Here is a 17,041-nt window from a genome sequence, read left to right as displayed (position 1 = left end):
ACCCGCAGTGGAAAGGTACGGGGCATGATGATTGCCCATAGCTCATGACAACTAATTATTGTTTCAATAGTTAAAGCATATCCATTTAAATAGTCACATATCATATAATAATCAAAATTGTTCATACATTGTTCAAAACAAACATATCAAGATTTCAATTTATTTTCCTAAGGCCATGCTACGTGTCCACATCACTTGATCATCAACTTTGAAAAACCTACACCACGTTAGAAAAATATATTTTTGGGTCAACAAATAAGTTGGTGAATAATTTCCTCCGTTTTATAGAAAACAATTTTATATTTGTTTCTTTTAAAAAAATATTTTTAACATGCACCTCAAGGTTAGTGTGTAAATGGTCTCATATCATCAACATAGTAAACATATCCATAAATCCAAATTTACCAAACAAGAATACACCACCAATAACAACACAAACAACCAAAATAAATAGACTCCTGATAATAGCGTGCATTAGGCTCAAGCCCCGAGGAGCGAGTCTAATACTGTTGGCGATATTAGGCTACAACCCATGGCCGTGGGGAACCTAGTCAGCCGTGTGGATCCACTAGAATAATAGCTTGCAATAGACTTGACATCAGATAGCATATAGAATAATAGAATACACATAAGACGTTCACATAATAACACTTGATCATAGCATGTTAAGTAAATCGAAAAGTGTAACGTGATGCACCCAAAAATTTGTAAAAGATTAAAAAGGGGAAATGGAAGAAATTACTCACAGGTTGCGAAGAGACGTTCCACGAGAATTAACGCACGAACTGAAATATGTGGAATTCTAAGATAATAACCGTATTGTAAATAACAGACATACTAAATGAAAGGATAACCTAATGATTTTAGGAAATTGGGTTCTCCTATTTGGGGACTTAGAATCAAATTTTACTTATTCACCTAAAATAACCAAATTAATAATTATACGATTCTAGAATTTTTTAAAATAGCAAAATCATGAAATTACCATTTTAATGGTTTTCAAATATCTGATAAACCAGTAATTAAATAAGTTCATCAACTCATCCAATTATCGTTTAAAATAGATATAATGATTATTAGATTTATTTTTAATTTAAAAGTAATGATCTTATAATGGTAATCATTTGGCTAAACAATTGCATCAATTCCTTAGTTACACAATAATTACCAAAAGAATTATAGATATGTTCCACGAAAACTGTATAACAATTATACAACCACTAAAAATCAGTAGAAACATAAATCCAATTTTATTTGCAACAATTTTGTATTTTTAAATAATTAAATCATGTATTTATGTGTGTGTATATATATATATATATATATATATCCAAATTATATTCATGAATTCTACAAAAATTAAGGAACAATTCTATTAAAATTCCCTGGTGTTTATATAATCTGAAAAATATTTATTTATTTTTTTTGAGATTATCTTGTATTTTTATCTGATTTATCTAATGATTAAAACATAAATAATTCACCAAAATTCCAATTTATATCTAAAAATTCTCAAAATTTACACACAATACAGTTATATGATATATAACAATATTATTCTTTCAATTTTATCAAAACACAAGTTTATGTCTAAAAGCCCCAAATTGTATGAACGAAGAACCCTAATTTCAACTAAAATTAGATTCGGATAAATTATCCCTTTTATCACTGAAATTGATAGAGGGCTTTTGTAGAGCATGAAAAATAAATAATATTATTTGGAATCACCTGAAAAGGTTGAGAATTGATGGAGATATCATCCGTGGAAGACACGAGCCCTAGATTGTTCTTCGATTAAATTCGCGAGATGTTGTTGATGATATGAAGAAATTTCAGTGGGTTTTACATGGTTTTATCAAATAATTCGAATGGTGTAAGAAATGCAACCCAATTTTTCAGTTTTTGATAAACCCCAATTGAGCTCTTAACCTACAATAATGGTGATTAACATTGTCATTTACTCGATCGGTTTCGGGGGTATTTGGATTGACAAAAGGGTACAAGACTCTACTTTCCATGATTACGAGTTAATTGAGATAAAAACAAGGTTAAATGATCACCCGTAGCTCTGTAACGCATCGATTGAAGTTGAAAAGTTATTGAGTTTGCGTCTTTATTGTTTCAACGAAGAAGAAAGATAAACAGCACCGCGTTCGGGATTTGTTATATATAACACATTCCGCAATACAATTACAAATTGAGCAGTGATCTGGTGGTTTGTTTCGCGTTTTGTCGGTTTGAATGTCCGGGGTCGAATCTCACACAAACCCGTTTTTGTCTTTTTAATTCCTTTTATTAACTTCCAACATTGTCCACTTAGGTCCCTGATGTTTATGAAATCCACTAAATTGCCTAACTCATTACACTAACTTGGTTAGTATGTATTCTTTATAACTAGCTAACTAACTAACCAAGTTTAATTGTATTATATAAATAATACTAACTAACTTAACTAGGTTTACTAACCTAGTTAGTTAACTTGTTTTCAATATTTAGTTTCCATTAATTACAAAAATATCCCCTTAACTTACAACTTTGGAGTTTTGACAACTTTAACCCTTTTAAGTTTAATACTTCTTTTAACCACCATATTTAACGTAGTTAATTATATCCCTTATGACTATTAACCGAACTAATCGAGTTTCGCTTATAAACCTCCGTTTTAACCCAACGAAATACGTGATGGTTTAATCTAATAGTATATTATTAAAAAATTTTGTTTTTATTTACTTGAAAAGGGTTCGTTTTGAAACCCGGGTCGGATTTCAGAGATCCGATTTTGACGGATGTTACAAGAACGACCAAACTCGGAGACAGTTTTATTTCCTTTTTTGAGTGAGGCGTAGATTGTCACGAAGGTTCTGAACACGCTCGACAGAGGCATTGCAAAACGCAGATTCAAGGGAAGTCCAAATTTCGCGGGACGTTGATAGCCCAACGATAACAGCAAGGGCTTCCTCAGTGAGAGAAGTCGTGGTAATGATAATAGCATTTTGGTCAGTTTGCATCCATCATTTTGACGCTGACAGTGATGGTCAAAGGATGGGCAGTTTTCGAGCCATCGACCTGATGCAGAAGCTGGTGGTATGTTAATAGGGGCCGCATTTGTGTGCGCCAAAACAGATAATTTGACGCAGAGAGTTTCAGGGCCACGTGAGAAGCAAAATTGGCCATAGGGTTGGATTCAGATGATGAAGATGTCATGGTTGGGGAAAAGACAAGGAAGGAGATAGAAGGGAAAGAAGTTGATCAGATGGGGAAGAAGGCAGAGGAAAAGAGAGAATACGGAGGGATGGGAAACTCAACCACTGATTGGATAGGCTGATACTATGTGTTGATATAAAAGTGAATGATTTCTATTAAAGAAAGAATTACAATATATACACATACAAAGGGACTAAGGAATAAATAAATATAACAAATAAGTACACTGGAGTATATAGCTTTGGAACAAAAAGTACATTCTATTATTAATTATAAATTATAACTCGTTTGTGTTTCGAACACTAATATATCCTATATACCCAAAGGATTCCTTTTAAAAAAAATCATTATCTTTTATTCTATTCTCAAACTAGATTAATTAATCCTAAAATTACGTGAATTTTAAAGGATTAAAATAACTTCTGAATGTTTAAATAAGTTATAAGCATTATATAATGCATATCATTTGAAAGTCTTCATGAACAGTGGTTTAGTTTTTTTTTAATATTGTTTTTCGAAGTTTTTAATATTATATTGTTTTTATTAAGATTTTAAACATATTTTTTTCTTATAAAATGAATGCACACCGATATCAATGTTGTTTGGTTTAGTTCGGTATTGTTTTTTTCTAGGTTTTCATTATTATACAGCTTTCTTATTAATTTAAGTTTTATTATTATATTATTTTCTTGTTTTCTTATCGATACATTAATAGTGTACCGAAAGCATAATCAATAAAAATAAATATGGTATTGATACGAATGTTGTTCTATCGGTTTTAATTCGGTTTGTTACGATAACAGCTTGATATCTCTTTTAGAAATAAAAATCACAATGTTGAAATAAAATAAACATAAAATGCAAACGAACTGAACCGATATCAACTAAACAACATCAGTTCCATTATGGATATATGTTTTTATTGTTTTTGATGGATGTAGTGCTTTCTCTTTCGACTATTATAGTGAGTGCCGCTAACGTAACGAACCAAATTGATACCGATTGAATTCCCGCCGCAAAGCGCAGGGGAATCTCACTAGTATATATTGTTAACGAGGGCTGATGAATAGTAACTTTATTTTTATGATAATATATAGTTTTTTATTATTTTATTATTTCATATATTATAATAGTTTATTATTATATTTACTTTTAGTAACATATTTTTCTTTTTTAAAAACATATATCTTTTTTTTAATAATTGTTTTTATTCTTTTTTTAACATATATTAATTTATCCATTAATTTGATACTTCTTTAATAATTTACGTTTATAACTTTTTTTTCTAAAACCTTAAACACGTAGTTGTGCTTGATTTCTTTCCCTGACATTCCGTTATAAGTTTTGTCGAAAACGAAGTTGTACTCAAAATAAAGTATTTATTTGGTATCAAAAAACTGTATCGATGATAAACTAAATCGTTCTAATGGTTTGACTTTCTAAACAACATGCTTTATTTTCAAATCACGTTTGTTTTACATTATCATCTGCCCGTTTCACTGCAACGCGCGATATAAAAAAACTAGTTTTATTTACTATGCATTTTATTTACTAGACAGTTATCCAGAGTGAGTGTTTGTTTATTAATTTAGTAAACAAATAAATTATTTAATTAAAAATTATTACATAAAATGGATTAGTATAAGGACACTTGAATATTTTTTTGTTGTTGACTTTTGGAAAATTGAAGTACAAAGATGCTTTTTGACGAAAATATTTAACTCGTGGAGTATATGATAATATTCTCTAGTCTAAACTAATATAATATTCCGATTGACGGAACCAATAAGACAGAAAAATATTAATATATGCGTGTTTCATGTGTCTGTTTTTGTTTTTGTTTGTGTATGTGATAGTCATATTAAGTATTTGTTGATAATTAAAAAGTAAGACACAGGAGAGATGAAGAGGGTATGTGTAACAGGAGCAGGAGGATATATTGGCTCATGGGTTGTGAAGCTTTTGCTTTCCAAAGGATATATGGTCCATGGAACTGTCAGAGACCCATGTAATCTTATCTTCCTTCTTTAGTTTTGTTTACAGCATTGATTTAGTCAAACTTTGACTTCTGGTTTTAGTTCATATACTACTGCAATTTGATTAGTTGCTTCTATAAATACTAGTTAAATTCCGATTAACCATCTTCCACGGTTTTACATGGTTTTGATTCTGACTTAATGGACGCGGTTCTATTTGATCGCGATATTGACATATTGTCTTGTCTCAAAGTTTGTATATTTGATATGAAGGTGATGAGACAAAGAATGGTCATTTGAAGAAGTTGGAGAATGCTGAAGAGAGGCTTCATCTTTTCAAGGCAGATTTGTTGGACTTTGAAAGCCTTTGTGCCGCCTTTGCTGGTTGCTCTGGAGTTCTTCATGTTGCCTCCCCTGTTCCGGGTAGAAATGTAACTAATCCCCAGGTAAGTAAACGTTTAATTTAATATAAAACCAATTAAAATAAGGAAAACTGGAAAAGAATGACTATCAAGTACATGTCTGGACTCCAGATGAGAAAAATTGAGTCTAAACTTGGGCAAACAACAAATGTCTACCCGCTACGCCTTTCGGTTCATATTTAAGGCATGTAACCGTAAACAAATCAAAATTTATGTTCGTTTTAAGTTGAAAAATTTTCTGGTTCACTTGCTTTTATTCCGTTGCTCCAAATATGAGTATCAATTCTTGGATTAGCTTCGGATAAGTAAGCATAGAGGTGGGTTAGTGGCCGAAGTCATTCAGTAACACATCAAGGGTGTGATTTTAGTATGCGTTGGGTCAAGTGAGGTCACGTCGACCGAAAATATTTTTTTATGGAAAACAAATGTTGTTTATATAATTATCATGTTATGTGATTATAATAACTGTATTATTTCAATAAAAACAAAACTTTGTAAAAATTAATTTAAATGCCTTCTGACAGAACGAGTCGGAGGTCTCCCAACATGAATGATTAATATATAAAACAGAAGTCTTCTGTTTTATATATTAATCATTCATGTTGGGAGACCTCCGACTCGTTCAATGAACTGGTCTTTTATGTTTCTATGTTATGTTTAATTTTAGGGAAATTAACAAATAGACAACTTTGATGAGAAAACTTCTGATCAATACACCACTTTTTAGCTTTTTCCAATCTATTTGATTTCACAAAGTCAGCTCCGCAAGCTGAGACGGCTAGTAGTTAGCCGGTGCCTAGGGGATTTTTTTCGTGTTTATTCGGTGGCTACTGGCTAGGTCTTTTTTTAATGTTTAGCCGTCGGCTAGAAGGCTTAGCCCACGTGTCTTTTGTTTAGCCGGAAGCTAACTTGATTGTTTCCGAAACAGCTAAAAAGTGGTGTCTGGCGATATGAAACTCTCAGGTCAAATCTGTTTATTTTGGTAGTCTCCATTAATTTGACCTGTTTGACTATTTAGAGACAATAACATAGCCCAAATCAACTCATCTGTTAGTAAATGGGTCGAGTTTAAACTTGTGTTTGATCTTATACGTATCAGGTGGAACTGCTGGATCCTGCATTATTAGGAACACAAAATGTATTAAACGCGTGTTTGAAAGCTAAAGTCGAAAAGGTTGTGGTTGTCTCTTCCGGATCTGCTGTTATGGTGAATCCCGATAGGGCCTCAGACATGGAACTGGATGAAAGCTGTTGGACCGACATAGAATACGCGAAATCAGTCCAAGTATGCTATAAAATTCATAATCTATATTAGCATCATTCGTATATAACAAAACACTTTGTAATGTGGTTTCCAGCATTGGTATGCTGTATCAAAGACAACAGCAGAGATCGAAGCTCTAAATTTTGCAAAACGATATGACGTGAAAGTGGTAACGATATGTCCATCCATAGTCATTGGGCCAATGTTGCAGTCCACCATTAATGCTACTAGCTTACTACTTCTGAGCTACATGAAAGGTTCGTAATGAGCTGGGTTTGTAATTGGTAATGGGCCGGGTTCACGTGTCGGGTATCTATTACTCGTTACAAATTGGGTTCACGTGTATAAATGTTTATGTTTTATGTTTCGGCTACCCTTGAACAAATTCTTTTAGCATGCGCTACCCCTCAACTTTTTCTCTTGATCAGCCACTGACTACAACACTATTTACTATATTTTTAGATTATACAATATAATAATATATTCGACCTTGATGCGGCTTAAAGGGTTGAGTTAATTGGGCGTGTATCATATAATACTATACTCGTCTCAAACCCATGAAAAAATTGTAAAACTAATCACATAAGCGGTCTCACCCAATTAAACGTCCAAACGTTTTGCGTTTTCCTTCACTTTTGGTTTCTCCAATTTACATTTTCTGATCACCAAATATTTCATTTTGTACATGATCAAAATAGTTATTTCAGTGGAGCGGATTACTCTAACTTCGATATGTTCTCAAACATTTAGCAATATGCAATTTTCCCTTATTTAGCAATAATGTATACTTGTCATCCGTTGTGTCTTTTCAAGAGGATGGTAGATCGGGAGGGGACACGATGGAGAACCTTAGACGTCCATACACAGATGTACGCGATTTATCAGAGGCTATATTACTTTTATATGAAAATCCGGAATCCAACAGGAGATATATATGTTGTGCTTACTCAATTAGGACAGAGGAATTTGTTGCAAGAATGCAGAACTTGTTTCCAGGCTACAATTATCCCAAACTGTAAGTTCAACTTATAAGAGTGGCTCATTGGGGTTACTTTTTTTATTTCTATGGTTAAAGTAAAAAAAGAATTGGCTATAAACTAAACCGGTCAAAAGTTGTCTACAATGCATTTTCTAATACATAAAACCGTCTAAAAAACATTTAATTAAATGAATAAGAAAATTGTTTAATATATATAATATTGTTTCTTAAGCATTAGAGATAAAAAAATTTTTGCACAACCCAACCAACAACAAAAAACTCTTGGTTTTGACCTGTCATCCTATGGGCCCACTCCAGCCATTTTGCCACTATTTCAACTATGAATCTCTAGATTCATGTTATGTGCCCACAGTTGGGGATATGTTATCACTTAACCCTAAACCCTAAATGTTTTTTACTTTAATTACAGGTTTACTGAGAAGAGTGGTTTTAATCCACTGAACTCGAAGAAGTTGTTGAAATTGGGATGGAACTATAGGCCATTGGAAGACACCATAGTTGACACCGTCAAGAATTATGAAGAAACTGGTTTATTGGAGAAAGAGAAACCATTTCCATCTACAATAAGGTTCTAATACCATTATGTATGGTAAAAGAATGAAGTTGTCGACTTCTTTACATAAAGTGTTGTGTGTGTGTGTTTTTTTTTAATTTCCATTTTTTCAGGAATTTTGAAAAAATGTGTTTTTTTTAACACAATATGTAGTGGTAACAATTTATAATGCCTTCACCATGGGGCATTATCCGACACGTAACATCCTACTCACACTTGGGCATTATAGCAAAAGTGGTGTAGTGGGCATAATGCCTAATAAAGCCCCTACCGATTATTAAACAAAAAAAAAAAAAAAAACAAACACTTCCTGATTGGTGGGTCAAACTTTGACACATGCAAAAGTGGAATTCATTGGTTAAAGCAAATCATCACACAGCGTTATGATTAAAACGCCGGCCACCATTTTTTCATTTTTTTTTTAAATAATGCCCCATGTAATGGGGGGATGGGCGTTTTAAGGCGTTTTTTTTTCAATTTAAAAAAAAAAAAAAACGCCTCACTACGGGTGGTCTAAGTTTGCGTCGGTTATAACTAGAAGAGTTAAATGCCCGGATAGTCCTTGTGGTTTGTCTTTTTTTTTACCTTTTAGTCCATAACTTTCTAAAATTACAGCTATAGTCCCCAACGTTTGCAATTTCATTCCCGGATAGCCCTTAGCACGGATGAAGGTTAATTTTCTCAGTTAAATTGTCTTTGCTGTTAAAAATTAGAAAATAAATGATTAAAAAATACATGTGCTAACCCACCCCACCCTTTCTCCCCTTTTCACTCTACTGCAACTATAGTTCCACCATCACCACCACATGGCCAGAATACAAGTAACCAAAGAATTCTCCCAGAGAAGGCAGAGAAAAGTAATTTTAGTACAAAACCAAAAACTGATTCTCGACATCTTATTCAGCAGAATAAAAAGAAACAATCCACCCAAAATAGGAAAATGCAACAAACTAGAATCTCTTTAAAAAAAACAAGATAAGCCATAATTTAAATTAAAAATAACTCCAATATGATCGGCCACTTTAATCCCTTTCCTTTGCAACTCTTCCACGCCTCTGGTAGGTCCAAATAATGGGTTCCGGGTCGGGTTCCGCGCTTGGATTTGGCCGGGGTTCAATGGATGCTCCTGCATCAGAATGGCGAGAAGCATATATGAATTACAAATACCTCAAGACTCTCTTAGAACAAATCTTGATTTTCTGGCAGCGGCAGCCACCGGAGAACCAAGCGAACCATTTTGTGATCATGGGTTTATCGGCAGAGGAATGGATAGGGGTGGGGTGGGTGGCGGAGGGTTTGAGATGTTATGCTTCGTGCGTTTTACCGGCGACGGCAGGGTGGAGATGTTATCGTGGTTATGGTTTGGACTTTTGTGGAGGTGTTATGGTGGTGGTGATGGTGGAACTATAGTTGCAGTAGAGTGAAAAGGGGAGAAAGGGTGGGGTGGGTTAGCACATGTATTTTTTAATCTTTTATTTTCTAATTTTTAATAGCAAGGGCATTATAGTTATTTCACATCAATTTAACTGAGAAAACTAACCCTTATCTGAGCTAGGGACTATGCGGGAACGAAATTGAAAAAGTTAGGGACTATAGCTATAATTTTAGAAAATTAGGGATTAAAGGTAAAAAAAGGCAAACCACAGGAACTATCCGGACATTTAACTCTAACTGGAATTTAAGAAAGTATGTTTATGCATGTTGATGGATTTGAATAAAATTAACAACCATGTAAATTTGAAAATTTAGTTTTTAAGATAACAGTTTTAATCATGTTTTAGAATGGAAAATCTATGAATCTTGGAAATTAGTGATTTTTTTTTATTATGACAAACTTTTACCAAAATGCAATTTAGGCCAATATGAGTTCCAATTTGGCTAAGTGTAGTTTTAATTAGCAAATATTAACACCCGAGCTGAATGGGTGCGCAAAATAATTTTTATCTTTATCTCTTTTTTATTCGATGTACTTTATTTTTAAAATTGATGACTTTTATACTTTGTATTTAAAATCTTTTACGTTTTATCTTTTAGAACTAACCTAATTAATTTTTTTTTCCAGTTAAATCTAGTCATGTGCGTTGCACATGAGGACATTTTTGTCAATTCACCTTTGCAAGGATTAATTGTATAAATAACATATATATCCAATAGGGTGGGGTTCGGCTACAAAGTCCAAATTTTCTAAAAAGTGAAAAAAGTCATTAAAAAAACTATAGTTTCAGCCATAAAACACACCTAAAGCCCACATATAATAGAGTGAAGATTACTATAACACCATATCCAAACCCTAATAGTCCATAAAAACTTCAAACACACCATCGTAGAACTAGAACTATGAATATAAAACAAAACATGCTAATCAATGGAAAACACAATAGTGTTTGTCATTCCATAATCAGAGATTTATTATCCAAAACACAACAGAAAACCTACATATATGATGGTTTAGTAATCTTCATTATGTTATATGTGGGTTTTTGATGTGTTTTATGACTTTTTACACTCTTTAGGAAATTTGAACTTTGTAGCCAACACCTAGCCATATTCTATTTCCAACCATTTTTTTTAAGAAAACGCGGAAATTTTCAGACATTGCGGGGCCTAGTGGATTGCGGGGCCTAGGGTGATTGTTTGTTTCGGGGACTTCCGCTTGAGGACCATTTCTTTGGTTCTATGCGCGGCATGGATCTTGTAGCTTTCATTAGGTGTGTATCTTCTACCATCATAACTTCTTTCTTAGCATAAATGATAGCCACCCCGGTCTCGGTTGGGAAACCGATGGCGGAGTGAGGTGTGGATGTGAACATGTTGAAGTCGCCCTGTGAATCTCGCCTTAGAAGTACATTGTGCCTGGAGTTTATTGGCATTACCATGAAAGTTAACTCTTCCATTTTTGAGTGCTTTCCGTTAGTGAGCATGGCATCGAAAGTGATTTATCCCAAAGGAAAAACTGGTTCACTGCAAAACCCTGTGAGCGGGTAGTCAACCGGCTCAAGGCACGCTTTATCCTTGGGTTCAAACTGCTTGAAACATTGTTAATAGATGATGTCTGTTGTGCTTTTAGTATCAATGAAGATGTAATCCGTTCTGTAGTGGCCTATAACGATGGTGATGATGACGGGATGTTTATCACATGGTCCATTGCGTACCACCGGTAAAACCACTTGTTGCTCACGCCAATTGTCATTTTGTTGGCGCTTGTTTTGATTTCTTTTGCTGTTCTTGGGTCCGCCTTGAATCATGCGAATATCGATCTGGCCGATCTTCTCGTTGCTTGGTCCTTCATCGTTGTGCGTGATTTGCCTTATCTCTTTGCACACATTTCGCACCAGATGTGCGAGCTTTCCGATTTTTAAGGATTTTTCGATTTATGTGAGTAGACTGATGCAATCGTTTATCATGTGGCCCCAGTCTTTGTGATAGTCACAGTAAAGGATAGGATCTTGACATTTCTTGCTGTGGATCTTCTTGACAGCATATGAACATTTTTGTTCTACATATAATTAAATCATGAAAACTATTTTAGGAGGGTTGCTTAGGAAAATATCTCTCAGACCAAAACAACGCGACTTAAACCATGGGTAAGTATTGTTTCACTATGAGTTCCTTTAACGAATTGATGGTCTTGATATACAATATGACATGTAGTTCACAGTAAAAATAGCAGCAGAGAAAAAGGAGAAAAGAGTTAAGATAATTGAACTCACTGTTCCCAACACATCACTCACATCCACAGATGTACATTCACATGATAACAATGGGAAACTGCATAAAATTTTTAAAGAAGTGTTAGCTAGCAACAAAATGACATTAATTCTAATAATAGTGATAATGGATATTATCACTTCTTAACAGTGAAGATTGCCATAAATGACATGAAGCATACCTGATAATAACAATCAAGGTATCCTGCTGCCTTTAACAAAATATCAATTGCAGACCTGCTTTCTGTGATAATAAACAAATTTTAAATTTTAATGTAACACAATTGTGACACTCTGGGTTTTCCCGAGCATAAATCTTGTAGTGGCAATGTGTGCGTATATATTATTAAATGAAAGTTGTGTATTATCTTGATGTGCTATGTGTTGGTAACGTGTACGTAGAATGTATATATATATATGTGTGTGTGTGTGTGTGTGTATATATGTATGGAGTGAGCCGAGACCATGAACCCGACTCGAGACCACTCGGTCTCGAGTAAACAGTAAACAGTTGGGCCGGTTGGGAGCATGCACAACTGGGCCAGTTGGGCCGCAACCTTCCTTAGCCCACTTGGTACCCATTAGGGTGCACCAACTTGAAACAAGTATAAAACACATGCTCCTAGCCAACCTTGCCATTTTTGGGCAACCAAAATTCCCTCACACTTACTTCCACACTCTCCTTCTCCCTCTTCTCTCATCTTTCTCTCACTAGAAAACCCTAAAGTTCCACTATCATCCTCCTCCCTTCTACTCGGAACCAACCGGCAACAAAAGGGCCTTCGGATCGGCTTGTAATCATCACTCGGAGACTCCACTTTATCACCTTCTTGCACACCTTTGAGTTGCACAACAATCGGTTAGTTGTTTCTTTTGAACAAGATAATATTCTATGCAAAAAGTGCTCATTTGTGTGGATAGTTTGATGTATGATGATGATAATATATGACAAAAATGTGTGCTTGATGAATAATGTACATGCTTGGTTTTAAATGTCTAAGATGAACAATGCTCTTTTTGTGAAATGTTGTATGATAATGTCTTGACAAGCTTGACAAGGTATTTTGATCAAAGAATGATAGTTAGGGTGCTCATGACCATCCGGTTTAGGTTAAACATTATAAAATAAACACTTTGTTGATGATGGCTCACATAATTAGGTGTAGGATGAGCATGTTGATTTGATAAGAAAACCCTAATGAAGAACATTATGAATGTGTGTTGAATATGATATGAATATTTCAAATTATTGTGTTTGATCCGGTTTGGTTGAGAATTAGACAAAGAAACAGGTTTGTGTGTTTTCATTAGATAGTACACAAAATCATAAATGGAATTCTATTGGTTAGTACAAGGGATTGCAGGTGTGCCCGAATCAGCAGACAAATGAGTCGAGACCTCTGGTTTCGACTCGAGACCATTAAGTTACAACTCGAGACCGCGGTGACTGCGACTCGAGACCATTGAATTCCAACTCGGGACAGACTTCAGGGACTCGAGCAGCTTGGTCTCGACTCGAGATCCCATGATCTTGACTCGAGATTGGGCTCGAGACCTCTGAGGTTGCGACTCATGCCTGCATTACTTGAGACCAGGAGTCCATGACTCGAGACCTCCTGGTTGTGACTCGAGACCGCGTGTTCTCGAGTCAAGACCACTTGGTCTCGACTGGGCTGCTTACCTTAGTTATTGGGCCACAATGTGATTTGTTTGGGCTGCCTTTGACTGAACTATGTGTTATCTATAACTGTTTAACTGTTAGAACAGGCCCAATAACGTGTAGGGTGCTGGTATGATATGTATGCTATGTGTTAGTTATGTGTAGAATCTACGTGACTTAACTGTATCCGAGCCTGACCTATACTGGTAACCATGTTAGGACGTGGTGACCAGCGTACTTAACCAAGAAAACTAAACTGCCGAGCAAGCCAAGGTGAGTTCACAACTATTAAAGCATGCGTTCCTGGTGGTTTGGGAAAACGGAACTAAAAACAACGCTATCCCTTGTAAGGGATACAAACCTATTTTCTCCCCTTGTGTGGGACTCTTAGTTCATTTACTGTTTATACGGAATGCAACGAGCAACACTAAACGAAACTCTATCACTCAAGTCCCTACTACTTAATACCGATTAGTCGCCGGGGCCAGGCGAACGGGTTATTAGTTGATAGCGCTATTTAGGTTCGACCAACCTCACACCGACCCTTGTTACTGGGAACGGGCGTAAACTAATAGACTTTGGCAACCGTCAATGATGATAGAACATTGACAAATGGGGCACTGCGGAAACGTACGGTTAAGTAAGTATTCGGTATTGGAAAAACAGTTTGGTCGCTTACTTATGGGGTAGCTCCTCATGGCTTGTATAAACGGATAAATTAACTGGTGAAACAAGTTTTTGGTAAATAAAAAAACTGGACAACTCGTGAACTCGCCAACATTTTTGTTGATATCCTACTGCATGCTTTGCAGGTACCCAGTGACTCAGGAGCTTGCAGCTTATGGATGTGTAGTGGTCGTCTAACCCAAGTGTTGGGTTCTAAACAGCTTGAACTATGAACTTTGTTTTAAACTATTTTGTCTATGCTTCCGCTACTTATGTTGCTATTTTGAACTTAAAACTTTTGAACTTGATTTTGATATTTGCTAACCCTGTGGTTGGTGAATAATATTTATGTTATTAATTCAATTGCTCAGTATAATTGGTGGCTGGATCCTGGTCAGTCACGCCCCCAAGCGGTGGTACTCCGCAGGTGGATTTTGGGGGTGTGACAGATTGGTATCAGAGCCATTGGTTATAGTGAACTTGGTTTTTAAAAGGAAGTCTTTCTGAGAAAAACCAGACTATAACCCGTGACTCGTGACGACACTACACTCCAAGTGCAAGGCTCAACGCATTAGACCTCATAGCTCGGACTAGTGTTTACTTGCTTGCTTACTTTATACTTTCTGTTCTGCTATACGTACTAGTGTGCCTACTTAGATAGATACACCTCCCTCCTCTATCTCATTCTCGCTACGTTACGACATCATACTCATACTATGTTTTCTGATTATGAAGACAATGAGTGGACGCAGAAGGGGAAACATTAACATGACTCAGGCTCAATTCACTAACCTGCTTAACACGGTGGCTGCAGCTTTTGCAGCTCACCCTGGAGGTAAACTCGTTATTTTAGGATGTTTAGATCCTACCACCACATCGTCTTTTCACCCCTAAACCTATTCGCTTCGCTTCTCACAACAGGTCAGCATGCGCCTGTGCAACCACATGTTTGTACTTTCAAAACCTTCATGGATTGCAAGCCCCTCCCTTTCAATGGCACTGAGGGTGCCATAGGTCTCCTACACTGGATTGAGAAAGTCGAAGCCGTCTTTGCTGTCTGTGAGTGTCCCTCTGTGAATTGGGTGAAGTTTGCTACTGGTACGCTCGAAGGAAACGCACTTTCCTGGTGGAAGGCGCAAATTCAGATGTTTGGTTTGGAAACTGCTAATGCTACTGCGTGGGAAGATTTCAAGGACATGATTAAGGAAGAGTATTGTCACAGGGATGACATCCACAAGCTTGAAAACGAGTACTTTGAGCTCAAGATGGTTGGATCAGAGATCGAGGCATACACCAAACAGTCCAACGACTATGCTGCTCTTTGCCCAAACATGTCTCGACCTATGTATCGAAGAATCGAATTGTACATCAAGGGTTTGGCTCCAGAAATCCGGAGCCATGTGACCGCAGCCAACCTCAATACCATTCAGCCAGTCGTCCGTCTTGCTCACAAACTCACTGATCAGGCTGTGGAACAGGGCAAGCTGCCCAAGAGGATCAGTGTTACTGCTGGAGCTTCTAGTGATAACAAGCGTAAGTGGGAAGGAAACCAAAGCAAGGATGCTAACCCCACTCAGCTCCCATCTCAGCAGAGGAAAACTGAGAACAACAAGGGCCCTCAACAACAGGGTGGCTATCGAGGGAACCACCCCAAGTGCAACAAGTGCAATCGACACCACAACGGGCCTTGTGGGAAAGGTCAGTGTCAGCGATGTAACAAGTTGGGGCATGAAGCCAAAGACTGTAGGAGTCAGTTTCCAGCTAGGCAGAATCAGCAACAACCCCAACAACAACAGCAAGGAAATAACTGTGTATGCTATAAGTGTGGAGCGCCGGGGCACATGCGAAGGGATTGCCCTGAACTGAACCAGAACCGCAACAACAACCAGGGAGCTGGAAACAATGATCGAAACAACAACAATGCTGGGAATGGTGCAAGAGGAAGGGCTTTTGTGATTGGAGCTGGAGAAGCAAGGAATGACCCCAACGTCGTGGCGGGTAAGTTCCTACTCGATGATCGTTATGTTTCTATATTATTTGATTCTGGAGCCGATGCTAGTTATGTGTCCCTACGTATTAGTAAGAAGCTTAAGCACCCGCCTACGTTATTAAGTTCTAAGCATATCGTCGAGTTAGCTAATGGTAGAAATATCGAGGCCTCACATGTTATCGGCAACTGCAAACTAGTATTGTCTGGGCAGACCTATAGCATCGATGTTTTCCCTATCGTTCTTGAAAGCTTCGACGTCGTCATCGGTATGGATTGGTTATCCAAGCATCGCGCTGAAATCCTTTGTCAAAAGAAAATGGTTCGCATCCCCCGCCGTTCTGGAAAACCCCTCATCGTTCAAGGTGACAAAGGTGGAGAAGTCACATGCATCATCTCATTCTTAAAAGCCCAGAAGTGTTTACGAAAAGGGCACATCGCTATCTTAGCACTTGTCACCAACACACAGGAAAAGGAAAGGAGGATTGAAGATTTTCCAGTGGTACGCGACTACCCCGAGGTGTTCCCTGAAGAACTACCTGGACTCCCTCCCCACCATCAGGTCGAATTCCAAATCGAGCTAGCTCCCGGAGCAGCACCTA

General features: G+C 36.6%; 1 protein-coding gene across 1 annotated transcript; it reads left to right on the top strand.

Moving 5' to 3' along the window:
- The first annotated feature begins 4,968 nt into the window (after positions 1-4,968).
- Positions 4,969-8,621, top strand: LOC110908053 (cinnamoyl-CoA reductase 2). The gene is made up of 6 exons (XM_022152955.2): positions 4,969-5,212; positions 5,454-5,626; positions 6,702-6,887; positions 6,961-7,123; positions 7,680-7,881; positions 8,276-8,621. The coding sequence occupies exons 1-6, from the start codon at positions 5,107-5,109 to the stop codon at positions 8,439-8,441; spliced, it is 996 nt and encodes a 331-aa protein (XP_022008647.1). The 5' UTR covers positions 4,969-5,106; the 3' UTR covers positions 8,442-8,621.
- The last annotated feature ends 8,420 nt before the right edge of the window (positions 8,622-17,041 follow it).

This window comes from Helianthus annuus, chromosome 14, assembly GCF_002127325.2.
Source record: "Helianthus annuus cultivar XRQ/B chromosome 14, HanXRQr2.0-SUNRISE, whole genome shotgun sequence".
Taxonomy (NCBI): Eukaryota; Viridiplantae; Streptophyta; class Magnoliopsida; order Asterales; family Asteraceae; genus Helianthus; species Helianthus annuus.
This window is presented reverse-complemented; position numbering and strand designations above follow the sequence as displayed.

Coding starts and splice junctions, on each gene's coding strand:
- LOC110908053 (XM_022152955.2), top strand. CDS start 5,107: ATGAAGAGGGTATGTGTAACAGGAGCAGGAGGATATATTGGCTCATGG. Junction 5,213..5,453: donor TGGAACTGTCAGAGACCCAT/GTAATCTTATCT, acceptor TTTGATATGAAG/GTGATGAGACAAAGAATGGT. Junction 7,882..8,275: donor GGCTACAATTATCCCAAACT/GTAAGTTCAACT, acceptor CTTTAATTACAG/GTTTACTGAGAAGAGTGGTT.